Source organism: Ammospiza caudacuta, chromosome 26 (genome assembly GCF_027887145.1).
Source record: "Ammospiza caudacuta isolate bAmmCau1 chromosome 26, bAmmCau1.pri, whole genome shotgun sequence".
NCBI lineage: Eukaryota > Metazoa > Chordata > Aves > Passeriformes > Passerellidae > Ammospiza > Ammospiza caudacuta.
Window position 1 is genome coordinate 4,467,244 of NC_080618.1, and position 12,856 is coordinate 4,480,099.

Genomic DNA, 12,856 nt, shown 5'->3' on the forward strand with positions numbered 1-12,856 from the left:
GGGATTCGGGGTTACCCCATCGGGAACCCCCGCGCCGCCGCCAGCCCCGCTCCAGCCCGGAAAAACGGGAAAAAAGGGATGGAAAAAGGGGAAAAAGGGCCCTGGGAGGGGCTACTGCTACAGAGGGGACAGGAGGGACACCCACGAGCAAGCACGAACGGAGGGGTCACGTCATGGCTTCGAGTTCCCAAGAACGAGGGCGAGACGGGACCGGGAAATTTATGATTTTTGAGGGGGGCTTAATAAGAAAAAATATACATTTGGAATTTTACAATGCCTTTTTTTTTTTTTTTTTGTGGTGTTTTTTTTATTATTATTATTATTATTATTTTTAATCTTTTTTTTTTGTTGTGTTTTTTTTTTATTTATTATTTTTTTGTGTTGTTTGAGTTTTTGCTTCTCTCTCTACAGCTCGTCTCACTAAATAGATCTCTGCACTTTCACACAGCCACCCCCTCGCCCAGTAAAGCTTCAGGCCACGCTTTCCTCACTCGCATTCACAACCCTCACACCAGCACTGGGTGCACCAGGACTCTGTAAAAATTTCAATCACACTTTGTTTTTTTTTTTTTTTATCATTTTGTCATTTTTTTTATCATCTTTTTTTTTGTGTGTGTGTTTTTTTTTTTTTGCATTTTTTTTTTGTCGTGTTTTTTTTTTTTTTTAATCTCGTTTTTCTGAAACTCAATATAAACCTTGCTCCAAAATGTTATGAAAAAATGTACATTTTTTTTTTTTTTGTGTTTTGTTTTGTTGTTTTTTTTTTTTTTTTTTTTTTTTTTTTTTTGTTTTGCTTTTATACAAGGCAGGCTTTCCGCAGCGGCGCGCCGCCGGTTCCACATTCCGGCCAGGGAAGGAAAAAGAGAGACACAGACACCTTGGAATTCCTGCACCTGGATTCTGCCCTTCCCACGGGAAAACGCCTGCCCAGGTGAGCTCCACCTGCTGCTCCCTCCTCCCTGGGCTGGGGGGAGGCCCCGGGTCGGCCCCGGGCCGGGCTGGGCTCTGCAGCTGTCAGCTCATCATGTCGTTGCTGTTGACGCCGTAGCTCGAGTTCTTCATGGAGTCGTTGACCTCCCTCCGGAACGCCGACAGGTTCTGGGTGAACCTGGGGGACAGGAGAGAGCAGGTTCCAGCATGACACAACTCCATCACATTCCATTGCTCCGTGATTCCACCATTCCCTCATTCCAGCATTCCATCGCTCCACCATTTCACGATTCCAGGATTCCATCACATTCCATCATTCCAGCGATTCCAGTGTTCCACCATTCCATCATGCCACCATTCTGTCATTCCAGGATTCCATGATTCCATCACCTTCCATCACTCCATCATTCCATGATTCCATTGTTCCATCATTCCAGCATTCCATCATTCCACCATTCCAGCATTCCATCACATTCCAGCATTCTATCATTCCATAATTCCATCATTCCATCATTTCACGATTTCACCATTCCATGGTTCCGTGATTCCAGCATTCCGTCATTCCATGATTTCACGGCTCCACCATTCCACGATTCCATCATTCCACCACTCCACCATTCCAGCATTCCACCATTCTGTCATTCCAGGATTCCATGATTCCATCACATTCCATCACTCCATCGTTCTATCATTCCATGATTCCATTGCTCCATCATTCCAGCATTCCATCACTCCACCATTCCAGCATTCCAACATTCCATCACATTCCACCATTCCGTCATTCCAGCATTCCATCACATTCCATGATTCCACCACTCCACCATTCCAGGATTCCACCATATTCCATCACTCCATCATTCCATGACTCCATCGCTCCATCATTCCATCACATTCCATCACTTTACATCACATTCCACCATTCCAGTGTTCCATGATTCCAGCATTCCATCACATGCCAGCATTCTATCATTCCATAATTCCATCACTCCATCATTTCACGATTCCACCATTCCATGGTTCCGTGATTCCAGCATTCCGTCATTCCATGATTTCGCAGCTCCACCATTCCACGATTCCATCATTCCACCACTCCACCATTCCACCATTCTGTCATTCCAGGATTCCATGATTCCATCCCATTCCATCACTCCATCGTTCTATCATTCCATGATTCCATTGCTCCATCATTCCAGCATTCCATCATTCCACCATTCCAGCGTTCCATGATTCCAGCATTCCATCACATGCCACCATTCCATCACTCCATCATTCCATGATTCCAGCATTCCATCATTTCACGATTCCACCATTCCATGGTTCCATCATTCCAGCATTCCATCACATTCCATCATTCCACCACTCCACCATTCCAGGATTCCACCACATTCCATCACTCCATCATTCCATGACTCCATCGCTCCATCATTCCATCACATTCCACCATTCCAGTGTTCCATGATTCCAGCATTCCATCACATTCCAGCATTCTATCATTCCATAATTCCATCATTCCATCACTCCATCATTCCATGATTCCAGCATTCCATCATGTCACGATTCCACCACTCCGTGGTTCCATGACTCCAGCATTCTGTCATTCCATGAGTTCATGGCTCCACCATTCCATGATTCCAGCATTCCATCACATTCCACCATTCCATCATTCCACCACTCCACCACTCCACCATTCCAGCATTCTATGATTCCAGCATTCCATCACATTCCATGATTCCACCACTCCACTATTCCATGATTCCACCATTCCATCACTCCATCATTTCATGATTCCACCATTCCATGGCTCCATGATTCCACCATTCCATGGCTCCATCATTCCATGATTCCATCACTCCATCACTCCACCATTCCATCGTTCCATGATTCCCCCACTCCACCATTCCCCATCCCATGAACTGTCCATCTCAGACCAGCTCCCCCCACAACTCCGAGCCCGGCGCTGTCTCCACACCAAGGATGGGGATCCACCACTTCCCATGAAGGGATTTTATTGGGAAAGAATTCCTGCCTGGGACGGAATTCCCAGAGGAAAATCTGTGGTTGCCCCATGATCCATGGAAGTGTCCCAGGCCAGGCTGGAGCACTCTGGGACAGCAGAATGAGTCCCAGCTCATGGATATTTCAACTCTCTTCCAACCCAAACCATTCCATGATTCCAACTGCAAGCCCAATGAAGGAATCCCATGGGAAGCTTCAAACTGGAATGGGGATACCGGGAAGGAATTCCCAGGGAAGCTGTGTCTGTTCTATTCCTGGAAGTGTCCCTGGCCGGTTTGGATCAACCTGGGACAGCAGATGGTGTGGTGGGAAATACCCATGGACATTTAAGATCCCCTCCCACCCAAACCATTCCAACCATGAAGCCATGAAGGAATCCCATGGGAAGTCTCAAACTGAAATGGGGATATAATGGGGAAGGAATTCCTGGCTGGGATGGAAATCCCAGAGGAGCTGTGGCTGTTCTATTCCTGGAAGTGTCCCTGGCCAGGTTGGATCCCCCTGGGCCAGTGGGAAATACCTGTGGATATTCAGGCTGCCTCCCAGCCCAAGCCCTGCCCCGGCCCATCCCATGGAATGCCGTTCCCATTCCCATTCCTGTTCCCATTCTAATTCCCGTTCCCATTCCCATTCCCATTCCTGTTCCCATTCCCGTTCCCATTCCCATTCCCATTCCCATTCCTGTTCCCGTTCCCATTCCCGTTCCCATTCCTGTTCCTATTCCCATTCCCATTCCTGTTCCCATTCCCATTCCTGTTCCTCTTCCCATTCCCATTCCCATTCCCGTTCCCATTCCCATTCCTGTTCCCATTCCCATTCCTGTTCCCATTCCCATTCCTGTTCCTCTTCCCGTTCCCATTCCCGTTCCCATTCCCGTTCCCGCTCCCGCTCCCACCTGTCGCGGTTCTTGGTGAGCAGGTTGCGCTCGATGCCCTCCATGAGGTTCTCGAAGCACAGGTGCATGGCCTGCTGCTTCTCCGGGGGCTGGCTGTTCACGATGCTGTTCCGCAGGTCCGAGAAGTACTGGGGAGGCAGGACAGCAAGGGGTTAACTCCCATGGGATCGGGATTTGGGATTGCCACAGCCCCCTCGGGGTGCTGGGGATGAGGAGGGAGCAGCCCAAGGTATGAGGGGTGGAGGTGGAATGATCAGCTCCAAGGAACTTTCCTGGCCACGGAATCATTCCAGGGACCATCCTGGCCATGGGATCATCCTAAGGATCATCCTGGCCATGGGATCATCTCAAGGACCACCTTGGCCATGGGATCATGCCAAGGACCATCCTGGCCATGAGATCATTCCAAAGGATCATCCTGGCCATGGGATCATCCAAAGGACCACCCTGGCCATGGGATCATGCCAAGGACCATCCTGGCCATGGGATGATCCCAAGGAGCTCTCCTGGCCACAGGATCATTCCTGGGAGCTCTCCTGGTCATGGGATCATCCCAAGGAGCTCTCCTGGCCATGGAATAATTCCAAGGACCATCCTGACCATGGGATGATTCCTGGGAGCTGTCCTGGCCATGGGATCATCCTAAGGATCATCCTGGCCATGAGACCATTCCAAGGAGCTCTCCTGGCCACGGGATCATTCCAAGGACCATCCTGGCCACGGGATCACTCCAAGGATCATCCCACCATGGGACCATTCCAAGGACCATCCTGGCCATGGGATCATCCCAAGAATCATCCTGGCCACAGGATCATTCCAAGGAGCTCTTCTGGCCACGGGATCATTCCAAGGATCATCCCGGCCATGGGATCATTCCAAGAATCATCCTGGCCATGGGATCATCCCAAAGGAGCTCTCCTGGCCAAGGGATCATTCCAAGGATTTTCTGGGAATGTTCTCCTCCCTCATCCCAGCCTTTCCCAGCTGGGATGGATCCCTCACCTTCTCGTTGAGCAGGATGAGGCCGAGCAGGGGCCGGGACATGGACCACTGGTTCCGGCAGTCCTCGAAGATGATGATGTTCAGCACCGTCGAGAGCATCTGGCACGGGGAGCCAAGGGTTAAAGGCAGCCCCTGCATCCCACCCCATGGATCTCATGGATCCCAATCCCATCCCAATCCTGCAGATCCCATGGATCCCATCCCACCCCATGGATCTCATGGATCTCGAATCCCATCCCATCCCATCCCATGGATCCCATCCCAATACCATGGACTCCAAGGATCTCACGGACCCCACGGATCTCATGGATCCCATCCCACCCCATGGATCTCATGGATCCCAAATCCCATCCCGAACCTGCAGATCCCATGGATCCCATCCCGAACCTGTGGATCCCATGGACCCCATCCTATCCCATGGATCCCACCGATGTCATGGTTCCCAATCCCATGGATCCCAAAGATCTCAAGGATCCCATTCCATCCCATCCCACGGATCCCAATCCCACCCCAAATCCCACCCCAGCTCCCTCCTCGCTCTGGGATTTGGGAATCTCCTGGAATTCTCCTGGAGACTCAAGGTTCTGGAGCTTTGAGCACGGACAGCCAATAAATTCCAGCGGGTTTTGGGGCTCCTCTGTTGTTTTTTGGGCTCTCCAAATGTTTTTCAGAGTCTCCAGGTATATTTTGGAACCCCCAGGTGTATTCTGGAACCCCCAGGTGTATTTTGGAACCCTCAGGTGTATTTTGGAGCCCCCCAGGTGAATTTTGGAGCTCCCCAGTTGTTTTTGGAGTGCACCACGTGATTTTTGGGCTCTCCAGGTGTATTTTGGAGCCCCCCAGGTGTATTTTGGAGCCCCTCAGGTGAATTTTGGCCTCTCCAGTTGTTTTTGGAGTGCACCAGTTGATTTCTGGGCTCTCCAGGTGTATTTTGGAGCCCCCAGGTATATTTCATAGCCCCCAGGTATTTTTTGGCTTCCTCAGGTGTTTTTCACAGCCCCCAGGTAAATTCTGGAGCCTCCAGGTGCATTCTGGAACCCTCAGGTGAATTTTGGTCTCCAGTTATTTTTTTGTGTCCCCAGGTTATTTTTTGGCCTCCTCAGGTGTTTTTCAGAGCCCCAGGTATATTTTGGGCTCTCCAGGTGCATTTTGGAGCCCCCCAGGTGAATTTTGGCCTCTCCAGTTGTTTCTGGAGCCCCCAGGTGTATTTTGGATTCCCCAGGTGTATTCTGGGTTCCCAAGTATATTTTGGAGCCCCCAGGTATTTTCTGAGCTCTCCAGGTGCATTTTTTCAGAGCCCATGGGTATATTTTGGAGCCCCCCAGGTGTATTTTGAGATCTCCAGGCGAATTTTGGAGCCCCCAGGTGTATTTTGGAACCCTCAGGTGCATTTTGGAGCCCCCCAGGTGAATTTTGGCCTCTCCAGTTGTTTTTGGAGCGCGCCAGGTAATTTTTGAGCCCTCAGGTGCATTTTTACCCCTCCAGGTGCATTTTTTACCCCCCTAGGTGTATTTTTTGCCCCCCCAGGTGTATTTTTTTGTCCCCCCCCCAGGTGTGCTGGGGCTGACCTGCTGGATCATCTCGGGGTGCTGCTGCATGATGTGCAGGAAGCGATCGCTCTCCTGCGCCAGCGGCGTCGATCTCTTCTTGGTGCTGCGTGAGAGCTGCTTGAACAGGTAGGTGACGATGTGGTCCAGGCAGGAGCAGCAGCCCGTGCACACCATGGTGTCTGAGGGGGACAGGGGGGAAAAATGAGAGGTTTTGGGAAGGGAAAATGGGGAAAAAATGGGGAAAAAAGGGAAAAAATGGGGAAAAAATGGGGAAAAAATGGGGAAAAATTGGGGAAAAAATGGGGAGAAATGGGGGAAAATGGGGGGATTTGGACAGGAAAAAAAGAGGGTTTGGGGGAAAACCCCGCAAGTTTGGGGAAAAAATGGAGGTTTGGGAAAGGAAAATAGGGGGGAAGATGGGGGGAAAAGAGGAGGGAAATGGGAAAAAATGAGGGAAAATATGGGGTTGGTTTGGGGGAAGAAATAGGTGGTTGGGAAGGGAAAATGGGGAAAAATGGAGGAAAAATGGGAGAAAAATAGGGGAAAATGGGGGAAAATGGGGGGATTTGGACAGGAAAAAAAGAGGGTTTGGGGGAAAACCCCGCAAGTTTGGGGAAAAAATGGAGGTTTGGGAAAGGAAAATAGGGGGGAAGATGGGGGGAAAAAGAGGAGGGAAATGGGAAAAAAATGAGGGAAAATATGGGGTTGGTTTGGGGGAAAAAATAGGTGGTTGGGAAGGGAAAATGGGGAAAAATGGAGGAAAAATAGGGGAAAAAATGGGGGAAAATGGGGGGATTTGGACAGAAAAAAAAGAGGGTTTGGGGGAAAACACCGCATGTTTGGGGGAAAAAATGGAGGTTTGGGAAAGGAAAATAGGGGGGAAGATGGGGGGAAAAAGAGGAGGGAAATGGGAAAAAATGAGGGAAAATATGGGGTTGGTTTGGGGGAAAAAATAGGTGGTTGGGAAGGGAAAATGGGGAAAAATGGAGGAAAAATAGGGGAAAAAATGGGGGAAAATGGGGGGATTTGGACAGAAAAAAAAGAGGGTTTGGGGGAAAACACCGCATGTTTGGGGGAAAAAATGGAGGTTTGGGAAAGGAAAATAGGGGGGAAGATGGGGGGAAAAAGAGGAGGGAAATGGGAAAAAAATGAGGGAAAATATGGGGTTGGTTTGGGGGAAAAAATAGGTGGTTGGGAAGGGAAAATGGGGAAAAATGGAGGAAAAATGGGAGAAAATTAGGGGAAAAATGGAGATTTGGATGGAAAAAAAGAGGGTTTGGGGGAAAAACACCTGCAATTTTTTGGGGAAAAATGGGGGTTTGGAGGAAAAATAATGGGGGTTTGGGAAGGAAAAATGAGGAAAGAATGGAGAAAAAAGGGGGAAAATGGGGAAACATGGAGAAAAAATGGGGAAAATTTGGGGGAGAAAATGGGGATTTGGATGGAAAAAAAAGAGGGTTTGGGGGAAAATGGAGAAAAATGGGAATTTGGAGGAAAAATAATGGGGGTTTGGGAAGGAAAAACGAGGAAAGAATGGAGAAAAAAGGGGGAAAATGGGGAAACATGGAGAAAAAATGGGGAAAATTTGGGGGAGAAAATGGGGATTTGGATGGAAAAAAAAGAGGGTTTGGGGGAAAATGGAGAAAAATGGGAATTTGGAGGAAAAATAATGGGGTTTGGGAAGGGAAAATGGGGGAAAAATAGGGAAAACACGGGGGAAATACGGGAGAAAATGGAGAAAAATGGGGGAAATGGGGAAAAAAGGGGATTTGGATGGAAAAGAAAAAGAGGGTTTGGGGGGAAAATGGGGGGTTGGGAGGGAAAATTGAAAAATGGGGAACAAAAGGGGTTTTGGAGGAAAATAAAGTGGAAGCATCCAAGGCCAGGTTGGGATAATCCAGGATAGTGGGAGGTGTCCCTGGGATTGGACTGAAATCTTTTCCAACCCCAAACCATCCCAAAATTCCAACAATTCCCAGAACCTTTAATTTGTGGTGAGATCAGTGAAGGAACCACTGCTCCAAACTCTCCAAATCCCAGCTTCAAATTCCAAACCCTCACATGGAAATCCCCACACGGAAAATTCAAATCCCCACACGGAAAATTCAAATCCCCACACGGAAAAGTCAAATCCCCACACAGAAAATTCAAATCCCCACATGGAAAATTCAAACTGCCACACGGAAAATTCAAATCCCCACACGGAAAATTCAAATCCCCACATGGAAAATTCAAACTGCCACACGGAAAATTCAAATCCCCACACGGAAAATTCAAATCCCCACACGGAAAATTCAAATCCTCACACGGAAAATTCAAATCCTGACACGGAAAATTCAAACCGCCACATGGAAAATTCAAATCCCCACACGGAAAATTCAAATCGCCACATGGAAAAGTCAAATCGCCACACGGAAAAGTCAAATCCCCACATGGAAAATTCAAATCCTCACAGGGAAAATTCAAATCCTCACACGGAAAATTCAAACCGCCACACGGAAAATTCAAATCCCCACATGGAAAATTCAAATCCCCACACGGAAAATTCAAATCCCCACACGGAAAATTCAAATCCCCACACGGAAAATTCAAATCCCCACACGGAAAATTCAAATCGCCACATGGAAAAGTCAAATCGCCACACGGAAAAGTCAAATCCCCACATGGAAAATTCAAATCCTCACAGGGAAAATTCAAATCCTCACACGGAAAATTCAAACCGCCACACGGAAAATTCAAATCCCCACATGGAAAATTCAAATCCCCACACGGAAAATTCAAATCCCCACATGGAAAATGGGGTTTTTAGCCCTGATTCATTTATAAATCCCAGAAAAATCCCACCCCAAATCCCAGGAAAGGCAGGAGGGAGCAGCAGGAGTTACCCAGCGCGGTGAGGCCCTCGGAGATGGAGGACAGGATGTACATGATGACGTGGGGCTCCAGGCTGGCGATGAAGTTCATGTGGTCCTGGGTGAGCACTTCCAGCAGGGAATAGTAGGATTGGCTGAGCTTGGGATAATCCTGAAGGAAAAGCAGGAAAAATCCACTTGGTTTTGCTGGAAGCATCAAATTCCCAAATCCAGCCTGTCGTGAACCAGCTGGAATGTGCTGGTGATCTCCTGGGAGAACTGAGCAAGGATCCTCCATCCCAGAAAATTTGTATTCCAAGAGATTTCCCATTTTCCTTCTCTTCATTCCCAACATTTCCTATTTTCCTTCTCATTCCAACATTTCCCATTTTCCTTCTCTTCCTTCCCAACATTTCCCATTTCCCTTCTCTCCCATTCCAGCATTTCCCATTTTCTTTCTCTCCCATTCCCATGTTATCCAATCACTTTCCCTACTTTTTATCTTCCCAGGGAAAACCTGGGAATTGGGATGGGATTTCAAATCCATTCCCACCCAAAATTTGGGAATTATTTACGTGGTTCCTTTCCAACCCAAAGCATTCTGTGATCCCATGAATTCCAAACTGGATGGGATTTAAAACCCCTTCCCACCCAAAATTTGGGATGGGATTTCAAATCCATTCCCACCCAAAATCTGTGAATTGGGATGGAATTTCAAATCCATTCCCACCCAAAATTTGGAAATTGGGATAGGATTTAAAACCCATTCCCACCTAGAATTTGGGAATTGTGATGGGATTTCCCACCCTAAATCTGGGAATTGTGATGTGATTTCCCACCCAAAGTCTGGGAATTGGGATGGGATTTCCCAACCAAAATCTGGGAATTGTGATGGGATTTCAAACCACTTCCCACCCAAAATCTGGGAATTCTTCCTGTGCTTCACCCAGAGCCTGCTGCCCATTCCTGTCCCTGCCCCAAGCCCTTCATCCCTCCTTCCTCTCCTCCAGCTTCTCCTGGGATGGAATTAGAATTCCTGGGGATGGAACTGGAATTCCCAGGATGGAATTGGGATTCCCAGGATGGAACTGGGATTCCCAGGGAGGAACTGGAATTCTGGGGATGGAATTGGGATTCCCAGGATGGAATCAGAATTCCCAGGGGTGAAAATGGAATTCCCAGGGAGGGAACTGGAATATCCAGGATGGAACTGGGATTCCCAGGATGGAACTGCAATTCCCAGGACGGAACTGGAATTCCTAGGAATGAAACTGGAATTCCCAGGATGGAGTTGGGATTCCCAGGATAGAGATGCAATTCCCAGGAAGGAACTGGAGTTCCCAGGACAGAACTGGGATTTCCAGGATGGAATTGGAATTTTGGGGATGGAAATGGAATTCCCAGGGATGGAACTGGAATTCCCAGGATGGAATTGGGATTCCCAGGATTGAATTGGGATTCCCAGGATGAAAATGGAATTCCCAGGATGGCATTGGAATTCCCAGGATGGAACTGGAATTCCCAGGGATGGGATTGGAATACCCAGGATGGAACTGGGATTCCCAGGGATGAAAATGGAATTCCCAGGGAGGGAACTGGAATACCCAGGATGAAACTGGAATTCCCAGGATGGAACTGGAATTCTGGGGATGGAATCAGGATTCCCAGGATGGAGTTGGGATTCCCAAGGATGGAACTGGGATTCCCAGGATGGAATTGGGATTCCCAGGGATGGAATTGGAACTCCCAGGGATAGAACTGGAATTCCCAGGACAGAGTTGGAATTGCCAGGATGGAATTGGGATTCCCAGGACAGAATTGCAATTCCCAGGATGGAACTGAAATTCTCAGGATGGAACTGGAATTCCGGGGATGGAATTGGAATTTCCAGGACGGAACTGAAATTCCCAGGATGGAATTGGGATTCCCAGGGATGAAACTGGAATTCCCAGGATGGAAATGCAATTCCCAGGATGGAACTGTGATTGCCAGGATGCACCTGGAATTCCCAGGACAGAACTGGAATTCCCAGGAAAGAACTGGGATTCCCAGGACAGAACTGGGATTCCCAGGATGGAATTGGAATTCTGGGGACGGAACCGGGATTCCCAGGAATGAAACTGGGATTCCCGGGCTGGAATTACAATTCCCAGGGTGGAATTCCGGGCAGCCTCACCAGCAGGTCGCTGTGGGGGATGGAGAGCAGCAGCTTGATGAAGGTCTGCAGCGCGTTGTCCAGCGCGTCGTCGCCGTAGAGCCGGAAGACGCCGAAGTTGACGTAGCTGCCGCTGAGCGCCGCCTTCAGCATGGAGAAGCAGATGGAGATTCCCTTCAGCTTCAGCGCGTACACCTGGTCCTTGGGCACCTCGCCCAGCGTCAGGATGCGATTCCCTGCGGGAATTCCGGCTCGGGATCACCACTCCCATCCCGCCCCGGGGCTCCAAAGACATCCCAACCCATTCCATCCAAACTGGATGGGATTTCAAATCCATTCCAACCCAATCCATTCCATGATCCCATGAATTCCAAACTGGATGGGATTTCAAATCCATTCCAAGCCAAAATCTGGGAATTGGGATGGGATTTCAAATCCATTCCAACCCCAACCATTCCACGATCCCACAAATTCCAAACTGGTTGGGATTTCAAATCCATTCCATTCCCTTCAGCTTCAGCGCGTACACCTGGTCCTTGGGCACCTCGCCCAGCGTCAGGATGCGATTCCCTGTGGGAATTCCGGCTCGGGATCACCTCTCCCATCCCGCCCCGGGGCTCCAAAGACATCCCAACCCAAATCATTCCATGATGCCACAAATTCCAAACAATTCAAAGCCCTTGGAATGGATTTGAAATCCCATCGCAATTCCCCAGTTTCAGATTGGAGTGGATTTGGAATCCCCTCCAATCCGAAACTGGGGAACTGGGATGGGATTCCAAATCCATTCCAAGCCAAAATCTGGGAACTGGGATGGGATTCCAAATCCATTCCAACCCAATCCATTCCATTCCCTTCAGCTTCAGTGCCTACACCTGGTCCTTGGGCACCTCGCCCAGCGTCAGGATGCGATTCCCTGCGGGAATTCTGGCTCGGGATCACCACTCCCATCCCGCCCCGGGGCTCCAAAGCCATTCCATCCCAATCTGTTCCATGACCCCTTGAATTCCAAACAATTCAAATCCCTTGGAATGGATTTGGAATCCCATCACAATTCCCCAGATTCAGATTGGAGTGGATTTGGAATCCCCTCCAATCCGAAACTGGGGAATTGGGATGGGATTCCAAATCCATTCCAACTCAAACTATTACATGATCTCATGAATTACAAACTGGATGGGATTCCAAATCCATTCCAACCCAAAATCTGGGAATTGGGATGGGATTCCAAATCCATTCCAGCCCAAAATCTGGGAATTGGGATGGGATTCCAAATCCATTCCAGCCCAAACAATTCCACAATTCCATGAATTCCAAACTGGATGAGATTTAAATCCACTCCAACACGAAACTGGGGAACAGGGATAGCATTTAAATTCCAAGTCAAAATCTTGGAATTGGGATGGGATTTCAAATCCATTCCAACCCCATCCATTCCATGATCCCTTGAATTCCA

General features: G+C 48.7%; 1 protein-coding gene across 1 annotated transcript in view; it reads right to left on the reverse strand.

Annotated features, from left to right (window-relative positions):
• Positions 1–810: 810 nt before the first annotated feature.
• XPO7 (exportin 7) overlaps positions 811–12,856 on the reverse strand; it is a 72,028-nt gene continuing 59,982 nt past the window's right edge. The window contains exons 23-28 of the mRNA XM_058820116.1: positions 11,422–11,636; positions 9,279–9,417; positions 6,412–6,572; positions 4,844–4,942; positions 3,842–3,969; positions 811–1,108 (exon numbers count right to left, since the gene is read on the reverse strand). Of these exons, the coding sequence (XP_058676099.1) occupies positions 1,015–1,108; positions 3,842–3,969; positions 4,844–4,942; positions 6,412–6,572; positions 9,279–9,417; positions 11,422–11,636 (836 nt within the window). The 3' untranslated portion in view covers positions 811–1,014. The remainder of the gene's footprint in view (positions 1,109–3,841; positions 3,970–4,843; positions 4,943–6,411; positions 6,573–9,278; positions 9,418–11,421; positions 11,637–12,856) is intronic.